This window comes from Pristiophorus japonicus, chromosome 12 (assembly GCF_044704955.1).
Source record: "Pristiophorus japonicus isolate sPriJap1 chromosome 12, sPriJap1.hap1, whole genome shotgun sequence".
Classification (NCBI taxonomy): Eukaryota; Metazoa; Chordata; class Chondrichthyes; family Pristiophoridae; genus Pristiophorus; species Pristiophorus japonicus.
The window spans coordinates 9,822,565-9,840,339 of NC_091988.1; the positions used below are offsets into that span (position 1 = coordinate 9,822,565).

At 42.5% G+C, this 17,775-nt stretch overlaps 1 protein-coding gene across 4 annotated transcripts in view; it reads left to right on the forward strand.

Annotated features, from left to right (window-relative positions):
• shq1 (SHQ1, H/ACA ribonucleoprotein assembly factor) overlaps nucleotides 1-17,775 on the forward strand; it is a 112,298-nt gene that overhangs the window by 60,125 nt on the left and 34,398 nt on the right. For all 4 annotated transcript variants that reach the window (XM_070895162.1, XM_070895164.1, XM_070895163.1 and 1 more), the window contains one exon: nucleotides 12,409-12,529. In XM_070895162.1, the coding sequence (XP_070751263.1) occupies nucleotides 12,409-12,529 (121 nt within the window). The remainder of the gene's footprint in view (nucleotides 1-12,408; nucleotides 12,530-17,775) is intronic.

The window sequence follows — 17,775 nt, forward strand, 5'->3', positions numbered from 1 at the left end:
ATTTGAATTGATGTATAATGCACACACAGCTGATAGAGGCTTGCAACCCCATATCCTCTCCATCACCAAGACCACCTACGCCCAACTCCACCCCTATCTCAGCCCCTTTGCTGCTGAAACCCCCATGCATGCTGTTGTCCTCTCCAGACTCAATTATTCCAATGCTTTCCTTGCCAACTTACAGGCTTCCAATCTTCCATTTTTCATAAACCTTAACTTATCCAAAACTCTGCTGCCTCTATAAGCCGGCTTGCCGATCATCTGACATTGGCTTCCTGAAGGTTCAAATTTTAAATTCTCATCCTCATGTTTAAATCCCTTCATAGCCTCGACCTTCCCTATCTCTGTAACCTCCTCCAGCCCTACATCTCCCCCCGAATTCTGTGTTCCTCCCACCCTATCCTCTCTGCATTGCCCCTGCTCTCCGCCCCACCTTTGACAACCAGGTCTTCTGCCGCATCAGTGCCACACTCCGGGACTCCCTGGATTAACTCCTTTACTTCTCCACCTCCTTCTCCTCATCAAATCCCTCCTTTAGCACTTAATTAAATTGGTCACCCTCCTCACTTTGGCCCTGGCGACCACTTCCTTTCTGATTATGCCTCTGTAAAGTTGTTTGTGATTTTTTTTTTTAATGTTAAAGATGGGTAATGGTGGCAATTTTATTTTGAACCTTGCTGGTTTGTGGAACCAACTTAGATAATAAGTGGGGCAACTTCATTATCCAGTTGGTAAGTGGATGTTGGATAGAAATTCAGAGTTGGACAAATCTTAAGCAATTTCCCATACTGGATGAGATATACAAAGAATGGAGCTTACTATTGAGTTTGGAGTTCTGGTAGTTTGACTGGGTTGTTAATAAAGTTGAGTAAATTAGCTAGCTCAAATAGTTTTTAAAGTTTTTAAAAAGGACTACATGAGTTGCAACGGTCTTGAATGATATGACAAGACATTCACTTAATAGTTACAGGAACTAAGGTTTATTATATAAACATGAAAAAGTATCATATTGGAGTCTGCATGATGTGACAAGAGAGCCACAAAATTTAGTTTTAAAGAACAAAATATTCTCTTGCTTGTGGTTTTAATGCAACTACAAATGATGCATTTTTATTTATTTTGCTCGCCTTGTAATTATGAATATTCTCTCAGTAAATGATGTGGTAGAAATCGTGTTTATATGCTAAACTCTTTCTCTTGGTGTTTTCAGAGTACTAACCACTTATGAATATATTACAACGATCATTTGGCCACATAATTTCAGCTGCGTTTTGAAAGATGGGTTCTTTGTCAATTAAGAAAGCATTTTGTTAATGTTCTTGCCCTTGTGATTAAACTCTACAAAAGTGCAGACTGAGCATCTAGCCATAATTCATTTGATGTGCCTCCAAGAACTTAGTCCCAGGTCATTTCACTGAATTGTTCAGCTGACTAGTTCTTCGAAATCCGTTCAAGGAATAAACTGCAAAGCTATGCATTTACGCTGCAGAATAATTGTTGCAATGTGAGCCAATGGCACATTGATTATGCATATATTATATTGCTATTTAGTGTCATTGCCACAATCTTTTCAAGCTCTTGCAGAAATTGTATTTTAGACAGTAGACAAAATATTATCGTTAAGAATATTAGATTTTGCAGTTGGATATTTTATATTTGAAAGCCATTTACTTAAGGATAAGGGGTAAGTCATATAGGACTGAGATGAGGAGAAACTTTTTCACCCAGAGAGTGGTGAACCTGTGGAATTCTCTACCACAGAAAGTTGTGGAGTCCAGTTCGTTGGATATATTCAAGAAGGAGTTAGATGTGGCCCTTACGGCTAAGGGGATCAGGGGGTATGGAGAGAAAGCAGGAATGGGATACTGAAGTTGCATGATCAGCCGCGATCATATAGGTGCAGGCTCGAAGGGCCGTATGGCCTGCTCCTGCACCTATTTTCTATGTTTCACTCGCCACTGAATCAAACAATTTGGTTGTTGAGTATAATGTGGCTTGTGTTCATTGTCCTAACGATGTACTTGCATCGAACGATAGAAGAACACCCTCCACTGCAGCAATTCCATTTCCCACATCAATTGTCTTCACAGCTTCTCTGACTCCAAATAGCATTGAATTACAAGTAGATTTATGCTCTGAACTGGCTCCACTGCATTAAAACTGGACCAACTCCTTTCACGTGTACCATGTTTGGTATGGAAGTCATTTACAGAATTTACACATAGGCGAAACTCTGAAGCAGGCATGTGAGGAAAACATTCTACTGCCCTCGTGTTTCTGACCTGTTGCTCCCTCCCTTCTCTGCAAGGTTTCCTTTTCCCCTCCCATTTTAATCACATTTGGCATGAGCTGAAATAAAAGCTAAAAGGCAATGCAGTACCACAGCAAGAGCAGCGCAAAGAAATGACAGCATGAACACAGTCATTTCAAAAAAAAATGTTTTTTTTTGTGAAGGTGATTGATCCCTTTAATAGCTCCATGCTTGAAAAGACAAGTAGGTCAACCTCTTTGCCTCCGCCAATACCAGCTGCGAAGAAATGTGCAAGAGAAGCTTGAATTTTCCATCCCCACTGATATTGCGGAGGAATCCTGTATCTCTATTGTCAATAAGCTGCTGAAGAAAGAACCTGAATTTATATAGCTCTCGGACTTCCCACAGCGCTTCATAACCACAGAAGTGCTATCTCTTTTAAAGTGTAGACAATCTTACTTTTCTTTAATGCTTGAAACATTTGAATTATCCAATTTGAATTAAGCAACGTAAAGAAGACAGCAAAGTGGGAATTTGGTACTGGAAAAAATTGAATCGTTCAATAATTTGAAGTGACTTTGAGCTGCAAGGGGTGTACTGTGGGCTCTTGGCTGTGTTGCCTTTTAATTTGTAGTTTGTTTTGGAATCGGGTACGAGTGGGTAATTTTTCTTTCGCAGGACTTGAGCACAAGTCTAGCCTAACATGAAGTGTTGATGGGATTCTCTTTCATGTGTACGTGCTAATTGATTCTACAGCCAGAAGCAAGTTGGCTGTTTTCAGCTCAGTTTAGTTTGCGGCACCAGTTTGACAGCAAGAAACTAGCTTGATTAAAATTGTTGCTTTGAGAAATTCTGTTTCTGATTCATATTGTTATTTGGAGGAGCTCGGAGAGTATGGGGGTCCTGGTGTAGGACAGCAGGACCTGGAGGTCCTGGTGCATGAAACACAAAAGGATAGTATGCAGGTACAGCAGGTGATCAAGAAGGCAAATGGAATCTTGGCCTTTATTGCAAAGGGGATGGAGTATGAAGGCAGGTTGTCTTGCTACAGTTATACAGGGTATTGGCGACGCCACACTTGGAATACAGTTTTGGTTTCCATATTTAAGAAAGGATGTACCTCCTTTGGAGGCAGTTCAGAGAAGATTCACTCGGTTGATTCTGGGGATGAGGGGGTTGACTTATGAGGAAAGGTTGAGTCAGTTGGGCCTCTACTCATTGGAATTCAGAAGAATGAGAGGTGATCTTATCAAAAAGTATAAGATTATGAGGGGGCTTGACAAGGTGGATGCAGAGAGGATGTTTCCACTGATGGGAAAGACTAAAACTAGAGGGCATGATCTTAGAATAAGGAGCCGCCCATTTAAAACTGAGATGAGGAGGAATTTCTTCTCTGAGGGTTGTAAATCTGTGAAATTTGCTGCCTCGGAGCTGTGGAAGCTGAGTCATTGAGTAGATTTAAGACAGAGATAGACAGTTTCTTAACCGATAAGGGAATAAGGGGCTATGGGGAGTGGAAAGGGAAGTGGACCTGAGTCCATGATCGAATCAGCCATGATCGTATTAAATGGCGGAGCAGGCTCGAGGGGCCGTATGGCCGACTCCTGTTCCTATTTCTTATGTTGTTATGTTCTTGGTATGCATGACAGGAAAAAAAATTAACAGATATGGTATTTGTTCTGATTATAGTTGTAGGCGGGAAGAAACACATGGAGCACTAAATGACCTATCATTGTTCTTGGCCTTTATGTTTAAGCTTAGGAGTATTTCGTAATATTTGTCGCAGGTTCTAAAACCATGTGATTGAAACCATGACTCGAAACATAGTGACGACTTTCAGTAACAGCAAGAAACTGCGGGTGATTCCAGTCACGAATGGTAGATGGCAAACAGATGCTAAAGCAAGAGAGGAGAGTAATCCATTGAAGGACTCCGAGTAAACCATAGAGGTTTATATTTAGTTGGATGAAATAGTTCCCCCTTAAACAAGACAAATTAGTCCATAAAGACCGAAGTCATCTTTGCAATGACAGAAGCCATGGAGAGAAATATTACACTTGGGATCATTTCCTTTTTGCATTGTGACCAGAACTATACATTGTACTGCAGTTTAGTCTACCTCCTGCTTTATACAGCCTCTGTAATCTCATGGGACTGCATTCCATTTTACTGGCTACATATCCTAGCACTTTGTTCGCTTTCTATTTGAATTGCCTCACCCCATTGTCTAGACTGTAGATTTTCAAACTTGGGTCTGAGGGGGATCCCGAGCAACCTGTGAGGGCATCAGATCTCTGTCTGTGAGCCAGTCTCTGAAGAGGAGTGTGATTCTTATTTTTTTTCGCATGATTTCTGTATCCAGTAAAAAGCACCGGTTTCCTTTCAGTCGCTGACACTGTCTTATGAAAGCTGCTCACAGGAGTGTGTCGGTATTTACTGAGTGCCCAGGGTTGTTGATATTTGCACAGGGTCACTGGGGAGTATCAGCATTACCAATGTGTCCCGCACACACACAAATCTTTGCAAACCACTGGTCTAGCAGTGCTCTATTACTCCTTGGTACCTTCCTGAGTCAGCTTGCACCAATGCTATTCCATTTCCTTTGTATTTTTATCACACATTAGCAATAATTAATTGTACGATTCTGGTCTTTCTCGAGACGTTTGGCTGTGATGTTTAAAGAGTGTGAACCTATGGGAATCAGAAACGTGTTATGAGATCAGCTGACAGTAATTTTGTGCGCATATTAGCAAGTAAAATTGAAGGCTAAGGTAATTGGTGCAGCTCATTGCTGTACTCTTACAGTGTGCCCTAAATGTGTTTCAACTTCATTTCAGTTCTGCTACAGGGTGTTCAGTGAGGCCAGCTAGTTCTCCGAAGTTGGGAGGGAAGATTGGAAAGCAAGAATTAAGAGGAGTGAGAAAATATCTTGCATTTTGCCATGAAAATGTATTTTTGTGCAAGGATCTAAAAGTGAATAGAATAGTAAACTTAGCACTGAAATATCTTTTTTGTCTGACTGTACCCTCATGGTATTCTCACCATTTATATTGAAAGGGTCTTTTGGCGCCATGAGATGGAATCATTTATGAATTCATCACGGGGGAAGGCGGAGATCCTTTTAATTTTCATATCGCCCTCCTGAGTAATTGCTGAATGTTGACTCTATCATGGTGTTTAAACATGGTAACGGTAATAGCAATCAGAATGAAGTATCAGAGCCTTCCCGTGGTTGTGTGCCGTTCGTCCTCCTCACGTTGCAGAACACCAGCAGCACTGGGCAAACAAATGAACATCTCCAATTCTCTGACAGTTATGGAATTGTGACTTTGGTTCCCAGCGACAGGCCGCCAATCTGAAGTGGGCAGATTGAGTCCTCAGCCCACCGACACTGCGGAACGAAGCTAGCCAGTGGCAGTGACTGACCCTGTTGTTTCTGCAGTTCTGCTGCCAGCGACAGTGGAGAGGAAGCCACTGTCCGCTGCATTTCCTCCCTTGATTGATGTGGTTTCATGCTTTACATGCTCCAAAAATAAGATCACTAATTTGTAAGATCTAATTTCCCACTCGGGCTCACACTGGCATTTCATGAATTGATGACTCTGAATTGGCAGAATTCTAAGTGTCAAATGCTTTTTATTGTCAAACTTGAAGATAACTGACATAAATTTCCATTAGCATGCTCCTGCCTTTATTAAAAATTGAAATCTCCAAATATCTCGCATTTTCAACCAGCGTTCTGCCGAATCTCATACCGATGTCCTCATTTGCTTGAGCCAGGAAACCTAGCAGTAGGGAGAAGCATCACAGCCAACGATGCCAATGCTCTGAGAACTGTGCGGGAAGGCAGTTGCAGTAATGCACACCTGCAAAAGAAGCCTATTAAAAATGGCGTGCTGAGATTTTTAAATTAGTATTCGCAGCTGCATACAAGCGTTGATCTAGAAAATGTGTTCTTTGTTGGAACCGTTTCAAGAAAATTAAAGTTGAAACCGTTTTTCAAACTGCTGTTAATTAAAGAATATAAAAGTGCATTTCTGTTGAGCTTGTCTCGCAGTTGACAATAGTCCTGAAGTCAAAAGACGTGCAGTGTTTCGTGCTAGTGCTGTCTCTCTGTCTGTCTGTCTCCTTTTTAAAACAAGGTGGCAAAACAGGAGCTCAGCAAGTTTTTGCCTTCGGCTATTCTAACTGCGTTAATCTGTGATGACTGCAGACAGTACATGACTGATGACAGTTACGGTGCATCTGAAGCACACGGTCAAGGAAGCACTCTTGCCAAGTTGGATTATCCTGGAGGGCAGGGTGTGGGGTGGGGGTGGGGGGGGGTGGAGTAGTAATTTATGTTCCAGCTTTGACCCGTGTATGACCTGCATTTATGGTTTATGGCTTTTTACATGAATTTTGGCCTGTGAGCTCAGTTGCTTGAATAGTTGTAAAAATTAAAAATCACAGCATTTTCTCCTCATACCTGCTGCATTTACTCAGTTAATTGAACGATTGCAGCTATTAATTCAATGTAAACTTTTGACAGGTTCACAGTTGATTTCTGTGTAACTTGTGCTATAAAAGCGCCACAAATGATGGTGTCACTTTTAGTTTTGGAAAGTTTTCCATTATAGGTATCCTGTGCAAGAGCATTCAAATCAAATGCTGCCTATTCAATATTTAGAGAATGTAGACACCAAAATATGGATGTAGCTTGTATTTTTTGCTGTAAATTCCTGTTCCTTTTAACTAGAGCAGTGATTATTCTGCACTTGTAGGTTTATCAATACAGGGTATACATTTTCCCTTCCCCTTCTGATACTGCTGCCTCTTAAATTGTAATGTCATTTCACATTGCCGGTCTCCAGTTATATTGCCCAAGTTTCATGCACGAACTAAGTGAGTGTTGCCAAGCTTTTTGACTTTGGCGGGCATCACAGCTGAGGTCACTCACCTAAAATCCACACGTGCATACTTTCTAGCAAGAGCGAAGTGTATCATAACAAGCAGGAAGCCTGGCTTATTGTCCCGTCCTTCGCCCAGGGCCATGGAGGCTGGTAGGGCCCCAAATACTGCTGCAGCTGAGATCAGCGAGCTCAGCAGACCTTTCTGATCTATATTGCAGATTCCCGGTCGTATATTTACCACCTGAGCTACTTGGGGATTTAAATAATGAATTCATCTTAAAGATAGTTATCGGGTCCCTTATTTTACCTTTTTCAGACCATGTTCTCTTTAGGAGGACTGCATTGCCACCTCATGACCTGTCAGAGTTCGTGTTTTTTGTGGTGGTGATGAGGTTATTCTATCGAGCTAATTTATTCTCCGTCAAGCTGAGACTAATGAGACTTGACCTCTGGATGAAACCCACATGTGCATGGCACTATGGATTGCTCTTCTATCATTCAGTCCATGAATGTAGTCTTTTAATCGTAAATTCCTTGTTTTCAGAGTCGGCCCAGGGTTTTTACATCAAATATTTTAGCAGTGAAACGCTGCCATTTCCTTCTAATGACAAAGGTAGTTGACTTGTTTGTCCCAAAATGAAGGACTAGGAATTATCCGTTAATGAGAAGATTCCCATTTATCTCTAGTCACAAATTCCCCGGAAGTTCGCTAATAAATGTTTTTGCTGGTTGTGTCAAAATGAGTTATAATTTATGTTTTTCTCATGGGTTTAAATTGTTACTTTACTGGGCCAGAGAGATGGATTGGCATTGAATTAGCAATTATCACTTTGTTAAAAGGTTACTTGCGCTGTTAATTATAAGCCCTAACTTTCTGGGGTGAGTTTAATGGGCAATTAATGCGAAATTCCAGCAAGTTCTTGCAAATAATGGGAGGCTAAGGGCGAGATGCTATTTGTGTGAAGCAAACGGCCGGGTGGCATAATTCGACCAGCACGTTCTGGAGATTTGCAACTCCTGGCGGAGCTCTTCATCCCATGAACTGGCCGGCGGATTTGTGCATGAGTAACTGTGTGCGTTGTTAATATGCAGTTACTTTACCGGGAAGATTTGGCCCAACATCTTCTCACTCCCTCAGAATGTACCAAGGCACTTTACAACAGTTACTACTTTTTGAAGTGTGATCACTTGTGCAACTTTCCATTACACGATCCCACAAACAGCAAATAGATGACCAGATAATTTGCTTTGGAAGTGTTGATGGAAAGGAAGTATGTTGGCCAAGGCACATGGGTTCTTTTATCTTATGAGCTTGTAGCTAGAGGAGGTCTCAGTTTAATGTCTCATTCACCAGTGCAGCACTCCATCCATACTGCACTGAAGTATCAAACTAGCTTGTGAAGTGCGGCTTGAACCCTCAACCATTTTACTCTGAGGAGAGACTGCTACCACTTGGGCATAAGGATCACTAATGAAGAGAAGGAGCAGTAGATGAAGGTTGGGAGACGGCCAGAATGAAGTTCAGCATTTAGAAACTGCTGAATTTCCATTATACCACAGCTAAGAAGCTGGAGTGTAACATCACTTGAGGGGAAAACATCTTTAATTAAACACAAAAAACTACCCTTCATCCAAGTTTGACCAGTACTAAGTGTTGCGTCAGAATAATTATGCAGAGGTAGAGTGGAAAACAATCATTACTCCAACCAAAAACTGTTAAATATATTACTCAATAGATCTTTATTGATTAGGACACCCTGATATGGTGAGTCTCCATGAATCTACCTCTGAATGGGGCAGTTGAGTGTGTCCTTCTCATATAAGAGAGGCTTTCAAATTGATCTTGAGCAGTTTCTCATTCACATATCCCCACCTCCTCCAATCCTAGTGTCGGCTGTGAGCAAGTTCACTCCGTGGTGTGGCGTCGAGTGATAGAAAGTAGGAAGAAGGCAGGGTCAATCCCTGGTCATTGAATTCGCCAATTTTAACCCAGCAGTGTGGGAGCAGCAGAAATGGCCTCCACAAACTGAGCAGAGTTCCCATACCTGGTACTTACCCAGTGACCTTTCCCGAAGACAGGATTGGGGTAATCCTTAATACCTACATAGCCTACAAGAGGAGGAAATAATCTTTCTGGAAGGAAGCACTTACTTACCTCAGATTGACCGTCTCTTTAAATATTACTTGGGAATTCGCACAACGTTTCAGCTGTGAAGTTGGAAAGCTGTAAAGACTCGGGATGAGCTTTGACCACCAGCTTTTTAGTTTATGGTAAATGATCAAGTCCTCAGGCATGCAAGAAGTACTAAAAATACACACTGTAATGTGGATATACAAAAGTATATCCCAACAATGTGGGGTATGTATTCATACGCAACTGTAGTTTGGTAGCTTAGTAGTTTGGGGTGTTTGTCATTTCTAAGTGATCTCTTGATGTAAGGAACTTTGATTGAAATCATCCATCCGTTCAGTTGTGGATTGTATTGTCACATTTTGGTGGATATTTTTCAGCTAAATTGTTTTCTGCTGAAACAACATTTAGTCCACATTGGTCTGAAGAATACATTTTCAACACATGTTCACCTACATCCTGACTAGAAAAGGAGTTGGTTCGTTGGTCTAGGGGTATGATTATTGCTTCGGGGTTGTTACTTGAAATTTGCGAGAGGTCCCCGGTTCAAATCCCGGACGAGCCCTCAGTTTACCCATGAATTTTTCAAAAAGGAGTTAGATGAGGTCCTTACTACTAGGGGGATCAAGGGGTATGGCGAGAAAGCAGGAATGGGGTACTGAAGTTGAATGTTCAGCCATGAACTCATTGAATGGCGGTGCAGGCTAGAAGGGCCGAATGGCCTACTCCTGCACCTATTTTCTATGTTTCTATGAAAGGTTGGTAGATGATACAACCCTCCATGCCTCATTTCTGCATTCTCTAATTACACGGGATACCCCTAACATGTTGGAACGTATGAGATTTACTGACCGGGTTGATTTCCATTACGTGGTTAATGTTTGCAGCATTGGGTCCTATAAAGCTGTTTGAATAATCTATTACTAGCTGGTTTGGTGCTGGGTTGGCTGGAGTACAAAGCTTCTGTTGCAGAATCACTGGCAAAAGACAGAATTGAATACTCTTGCAGTTATATTTTGTACATTAGTTATATTAGGTGTCATATTTGACCGTGAAATGAGCTTTCGACCACATATCCGCAGCATAAGTAAGACCGCCTATTTCCACCTCCGTAACATCGTCCATCTCCGCTCTTGCGTCAGCTCATCCGCTGCTGAAACCTCCATTCATGCCTTTGTAACCTCTAGACTTGGCTATTCCAATGCGCTGACCTTCCACATTCTACCCTACGTAAACACGGAATATGTACAGCAGGCACATCAAAGCACTGGAGAAGTACCACCAATGCTGCCTCCACAAGATCCTGCAAATCCATTGGCAGGATAGACACACCAACGTGTTCTCGCTCAGGCCAACATCCCCAGCATCGAAGCATTGACCACGCTCAATCCGCTCCGATGGACGGGCCACATTGTCTGCATGCCCGATACGAGACTCCCAAAACAGGCGCACTACTCAGAGCTCCGACACGGTAAGCGAGTCCCAGGTAGGCAGAGGAAATGCTTCAAGGACACCATCAAAGCCTCCTTGGAAAAAGTGCAACATCCCCACCGACACCTGGGAATCCCTGGCCCAAAACCGTTCAAGGTGGAGGAAAAGTATCCGGGAAGGCGCCGAACACCTCGAGTCTCTTCGTTGGCAGCAAGCGGAAACCAAGTGCAATCAGCGGAAGGAGCGCACGACAACCCGAGCACCCCTCACACCCATCCCTTCAACCATTGTCTGCCCCGCATGTGAGAGACTGTAGGTCCCGCATTGGACTCTTCAGTCACCTGAGAACTCATTTTTAGTGTGGAAGCAAGTCATCCTCGACTCCGAGGGACTGCCTAAGAAAAAGAGGAGCAGAATCCTACATAAACTAGAAGTGATCCAAAACTCAGCTGGCCATGTCCTAACCTGCACCAAGTCCCGCTCACCCATCACCCCTGTGCTCGCTGACCTACATTGGCTTCCGGTTAAGCAACGTCTCTATTTCAAAATTCTCATCCTTATTTTCAAATTCCTCCATGGTCTTACCCCTCCCTATCTCTATAATCTCCTTCAGCCCCACCACCCCCCTTCCCCGAAATGTCTGCGCTCCTCTAATTCTGCCCTCTGAGCATCCCTGATTCTAATTGGTCAATCATTGGTGGCCATGCCTTCTATTGCCTGGGCCCCAAGCTCTGTAACTCCCTGCCTAAACCTCTCCGCCTCTCTACTTGTCTTACCTCCTTCAGGACGCTCCTTAAAACATACCTCTTTGACCAACCTTTTGCTCACCGGTGCTAATTTCTACTTATGTGACTCGGTGTCAAATCTTTCATCACATAATACTCCTGTGAAGCGCCTTGGGATGTTTCACTATGTTAAAGGCGCTATATAAATACAATTTGTTGTTAAGCAGGGCATAGTTGAGTTAGTGACAGCCATGTTGGCCCTGTATTGAATGCACTTCAGTTAGACACAACTGTTTGCAGAAAGTGTGTTTTACAGAAACTTGAGACAACACAGGTTGAACTGCAAAATTATTAGCTGGATAAATTCTATAGTACAAGAGTAGTTTTACATTGCACTAATCCAAGTCAAATTTGGGAATAAACAGCACCATAAAATACTTAATTTTTTTTCTTGGGATATTTGGAAAGGTGTAGAAATGCTATTTTAACTGGTTAATTCTGAGATATGTCAGTCTCCATGTTGAATATACCAAATTGCATAACATCTGGAGCCATTTTGAAATTCGAACATGAGGCAGAGCTTGCGATCTTCTGTGTCTGAATTATTCTTTACATCATCTTTCCCAAGGCGTAGAAATACATAATTAAATGACTGGAGTTGTCATCAAAACATGAAACAAAAGGCTACAGAAAGGTTGTTGCAAATCCCTGCATTACATTAAAATAAAGCCAAGCCGGCAAATTTAAACATTGTAAAGTGACAGGAATGTAACACCCCCATTTATTCTAGTACCTGATAGCTGCTTATCTGTTTACAGATTTTAGGGTTTAGTTGTGAATAGAGTACTTGAATTTATGTTGCCTTTTATAGTACAACTGATTGAGATGCTAGTTATACTGTACCAAACTTTTTAAAAATGTTGATGAAAGTAGCTCATTTATTTGGGTTTGCTAAAATATTTGTTTTCTTTCAACCAGGTAAGTCTGCTGTTTTGAAGTGCCTACTGGGCATCCACAAGATCTTCAGAGAGAATGACCCGGCGTACCTCTTGAATGACCTTTACATCACAGACTACTGCATTTGGATCCAGAAATCGAAGTGAGTCTTGTAACTAAAAGATACAACTGGTAATCGGGTAATCTCAACAAACTGCAAGGAAATTTCTATGGACTGTAAGCTGGCAGTAAATTTGCGACCCACCTTGCATAAATTCATTTTGTCATTTGCATAGCTCTATAGGGTTGCTAGGTGACACAGTGAACCTAATTGAATATGTATAAGGAAAAGTTAAGTGGCTGCCAAAATATGTCATCTTACATTTACCGTTGTATCGTTCCACATAAAATTATTTTTCAAACTTACTTTTTTCATTTGAGTACTGCAGAGTGTGTTTCTGTTCAACTTGCAGTTTTTTTTCTCTTGACAGTTTACTGCTGTCTAGAAAACCCTTCAAAAATGTTGACGAGCTCTCTGTGCTACACGATATTTTCACACACAATCTGCATTAGAAAATGTCATTTTGAATTTCAAACAGCTGCCTACCATGTGACAATATGAAGGTTTTTGATAAAGTTGAAAGATGTGGCAGGTAACCAGTCTGCAGTCGAAGGTTTCAGTCTTGCTGTCAGATTGTTGGAGAATAGAGGCATGAACAAAGTGTCAGTTTTAGAAAGCTGCTCACAAAATCCTTGCAAAACAGTCATCAGTTTAAGTTACTGACCGTATGTTGGAGTATGAATATTTCCAAAAAAAAACCTCAAGTTTAATGGCTCTACCACAAGAGGAGCACATCAGAGGAGAATAAATTATTCTTAAATGGGCGACAAGGTTGTGTGCAATATGTTAGATACTATGAAATACATTTTTATTTCTGAGTGAATTGGTGCTTTTAGCATGACCAACATTTTTGTGCAGCAGAGCATAAATTATAATTTTGTGGCATGGAATCACTTCACTTGCATGTCAGGACCATCATCTGTTTGACAGGCAATAGGTTGAATCCCTCAGTCTGCAATTGTCTAAAATGATGTAGATCTCAAAGCTGATCTTCAAAGCACCCAGGACAAATTGTGTATGGTGTGTGTGTGTGAGCAGCCATTCCAGTTACAAATGCGAAAATGGCTTTTGGTTGTTTTGCATATTCCTGTGCGTCAGTAAAATGTCTGCCAGCATGGTGATATCTTCTTTTCCTATTTTTAGAAGATGAGCAGTTATCTGGTCCTGCTCATGGTAAATCAGATGATCAGCTGTTGTGTAACAACAGGAGTATTAGTCCAGAATTTGCTGGCGAAATAACGGTGAGGCTAATGACACACGCTGTTATTTATGTGTAAGTGGTACAGCAGCGTCAGGCGAGGAACAGACATGCGGTTATGTGCGGAAACCCAAAATTTGCTTCATGAGTTGCGCTGCTCTACCGTTAGCTTTGCAAAAATGGCATTTCGCTGTCTGGCTCACCATTGGAAGTCTGAAACATAGAAAATAGGTGTAGGAGTAGGCCATTCAACCCTTCGAGCCTGCGCCATCATTCAATAAGATCATGGCTGATCATTCCCTCAGTAGCCCTTTCCTGCTTTCACTCCATACCCCTTGAGTTGAAGGGGTTGTCCTATGAAGAAAGGTTGGGCCTGTACTCATTGGAGTTTAGAAAAATGAGAGGTGATCTTATTGAAACATAAGATTCTGAGGGGGTTTGACAGGGTAGATGCAGAGAGGATGTTTCCCCTCGTGAGGGAATCTAGAACTAGGGGGCATAGTTTCAGAATGAAAACAGAAATGAGGAGGAATTTCTTCACTGAGTGTCGTGAATCTTTGGAATTCTCTACCCCAGAGAGCTGTGGAGGCTGAGTCTTTAAATATATTTAAGGTGGAGATAGATAGATTTTTGAACGATAGGGGAGTCGAGGATTATGGGGAGCAGGAAGGGAAGTTGAGGCCAGGATCAGATCAGCCATGATCTTATTGAATGGCGGAGCAGGCTCAAGGGGCTTAATGGCCCACTCCTGCTCCTATTTCTTTTGTTTTTATGATTAGTAGCGCAAGTACCTTTTTAATGATGATCAGTGTTACTTACTGCCAATCAAGCTGTGTCACTGAAAATTAACAATTACAAGTGTGCTGTCTCATTCCTTCAAGTTTTGAACCTTTAGATTTTAACAATATCCGATTTTCGATGCCAGGTTTTAATTTAGTTTAAAAAAGCTTTCTTTCTTTTTTTCTCTCAATCCAATCTTTCTTTCCTTCTCTCTCTCTCGCTCTTTCTGTGCCTCATTTGACATTGAATTCACCCTCCTACTCTGTCCTTCCTGGATTTACTTCCCAATCCTTAAATCTCATGGTTAACCCTTTTGGTTATTCTGTTCTCTCAGGTCCCTGATGCCCTGTTTCCGCACTCTGCACCATCAGCTCGCATTTTCAGCAACTTTGTGGGGAAAATAATTTTAAGCTGAAGGGTGCAGAGGCCAGTCTAACTAACGGCAGATACCATGTGGTGCCCTGTTTATCGCAAAATCTGGCACATTACAACATGCAGTGAACAGTGTATTATTCAGCTGGTGAAGTGGAGTTTTTTTTTTAAATGGCACTTCCGTTAGTCCTAAATTTTAATGACTAAGTAAACACAACCTGAGGTCATCCACTTAATTGTTGTTAGCTGGGGAACCTTTGCAGATTAGAATATGCTTGTCAGTTTAGGCTTCAGCTCAAAGGCACCAGCATTTTACGGTTGTTTTGCATATCTAGCAACTTGTGACGTTTGTATTGTAACAGACGTGCTATTTTTAACATATTTCAAGCAGATCTTGTGTGATGATGATGGTAAGTTGCTTGATCTGTTTCATTATTGTGAGTAAAGCCACCAAGTCTCATTGTTGAGTAATTACTGGATGGAGGTTTGTTGCAATCAAGTTGCAGGTCACAAATTTGGCATTGTCTGTCTTTATTTTGCTAAGTGTGATTGGTGAGATTATTTCAGAGGATACAGACATCCCTACTCCAATATTTTCTGCTCTTGGAGAATTTCTCTCTACATTTTCTTTTTATCATTTTTTGGGTTTGACACGGTGTGACAGGCAGGAAATCTACTCTTTTTGTCCTGCTGGAGGATGTCCTATGGTATTGTTGACCAGAAGTAGGAGGATAGGCTATTAAATAACAGGAGCGATGTTGTGCACTAATTGCCCAATATTTTATCAGGGTCTTTGAATTATTGTGACTGGTATTCTGAGATTTTTATTAATGTTTTGGAGATTGAACTCCACAATTCTGTCTTAAGTTTCGACAAAACTGTAACTCAATTATTATTGTGTCCGTACACCTCTACTCTATATTTATCTTACTATTTTAAACCCAGAACAGACTTTAAAATAACGGGCAAGATGTAGCAGGTTGGAGACAGACTAGCAACTAATGCTTAGTGGCAATTGGAATAGGGGTGTCCTGGGCTTGGGTTGCAATGGAAATGATTCTGGAGTTTGACATTATTATGGACGAGTAATCTGGATTTTATTGGAACTTGGGGTAGAATGTGGGCTGTCTGCATGGGGAGGTCTATGGTCTGGCAGCACTGAGTGGGATGACTGGGTGGGTGGGTTAAAGAGACAGAATGGCATTTGGAAACAAGTAAGTAGAAGATCTTCCCAGAGACCGTGGAGTGTTTGAATGCAACTGTTAAAGCACCAGTACTGTGCTCAGAATCCATATAGCACCATAAACCAGTACAAAAGAACATAATAGGAGCAGGAGTAGGCCATACAGCCCCTCGAGCCTGTTGCGCCATTTAATAAGATCATGGCTGATCTGATCACTGACTCAGTTCCACTTCCCTGCCCGCTCCCCATAACCCTTTATTCCCTGATGGCTCAAAAATCTGTCGATCTCCGCCTTAAATATATTCAATGACCCAGCCTCCACAGCTCTCTGGGGCAGAGAATTCCACAGATTTACAACCCTCCGAGAAGAAATTCCTCCTCATCTCAGTTTTAAATGGGCGGCCCTTATTCTGAGACTATGTGCCCGAGTTTTAGTTTCCCCTGAATGGAAATATCCTCTCTGCATCCACCTTGTCGAGCCCCCTCATTATCTTATGTTTCAATAAGATCACCTCTCATTCTTAGTAGTTATAACTACTTATTTAAACTCTTTAAATGAGTTAGTCCACACAGTATTTACTACTTTTCTGGCAGTCTATTTTACAGATCTTTCAAGTTTTACACTTGATTTTATACTTGGTCTCTTCCAAGTTGCAAGATCATATGTGGGGATTTGGGAATATTGTCCACTTCTCCATTCTGAAAGCATCAAGCACTTCTAGATGAGGTGCCGCAAGTATTAATTTCAGGGGAAAAAAAGACATTTTCTGCTTGAACGCTATACTTCAACACAAACTTCAGAAGGACACCCCTTGCCCTCCTCGACTGTGACATTTCCATTACCCACATCAATAGTCCTTTCACATTCTGGTGTGATGACCAATTTAGTGCTAAATTGTAAGGATATGTTTGCAGGGAATTGATCTATTAGGTACTGAATAATGATCTGGGACCCTTCCACTGTCATGATGGCATTTTGACTGCATTAACCCAGTACAGATTTGAATCTAGGTCGAAGAGGTGTTAAAGAAACACTTTAACCTAAAGAATATTCACAAAAATTATTCTAGAATAATAATTAATATTGCATTTGGGGGTAGTGAACTATTGTAACACGAAGAACATGTATCGCCCATTTGAAAATATAAATTTTATGTGTGGAAGAATTCAAATCCAGTCTGACTTCACTGGAATTGTTGGGCCCAAGTTTCGGGCCACGCCTAGAACGGCGCAGCCCCGACCTGGACGACCGTTTTTCGCGCCACAAAATGCGCCTAAAACAAACGTAGCTATTCTCCGGCTCCCTGCAGGTCCTCTGGGGCCGGGCGCGGCGCAGCACGAGCCGTGGGGGGCGGAGCTTGGTCCCTGCGCTGAAAACAGTGTCGGGACCTCTGCACATGCGCGCTACAGTAACTCCAGACGCCCAAAACTGTGTGGGAGGGGCCCGAAGTACGCAGCCCCGAGCCCTGGCCGAATGGCCTCACTGGGGCTGCATGGATAAGGCTTCCTCCCGACGGTGTGTGTCCCCCCCCGCCCCGACCTCCGCTCCCCCCCGCCCCGACCTCCGCTCCCCCCCCGCCCCGACCTCCGCTCCCCCCCGCCCCGACCTCCGCTCCCCCCCGCCCCGACCTCCGCTCCCCCCCGCCCCGACCTCCCGCTCCCCCCCGCCCCCACCTCCGCTCCCCCCCGCCCCGACCTCCGCTCCCCCCGCCCCGACCTCCGCTCCCCCCCGCCCCCGACCTCCGCTCCCCCCCC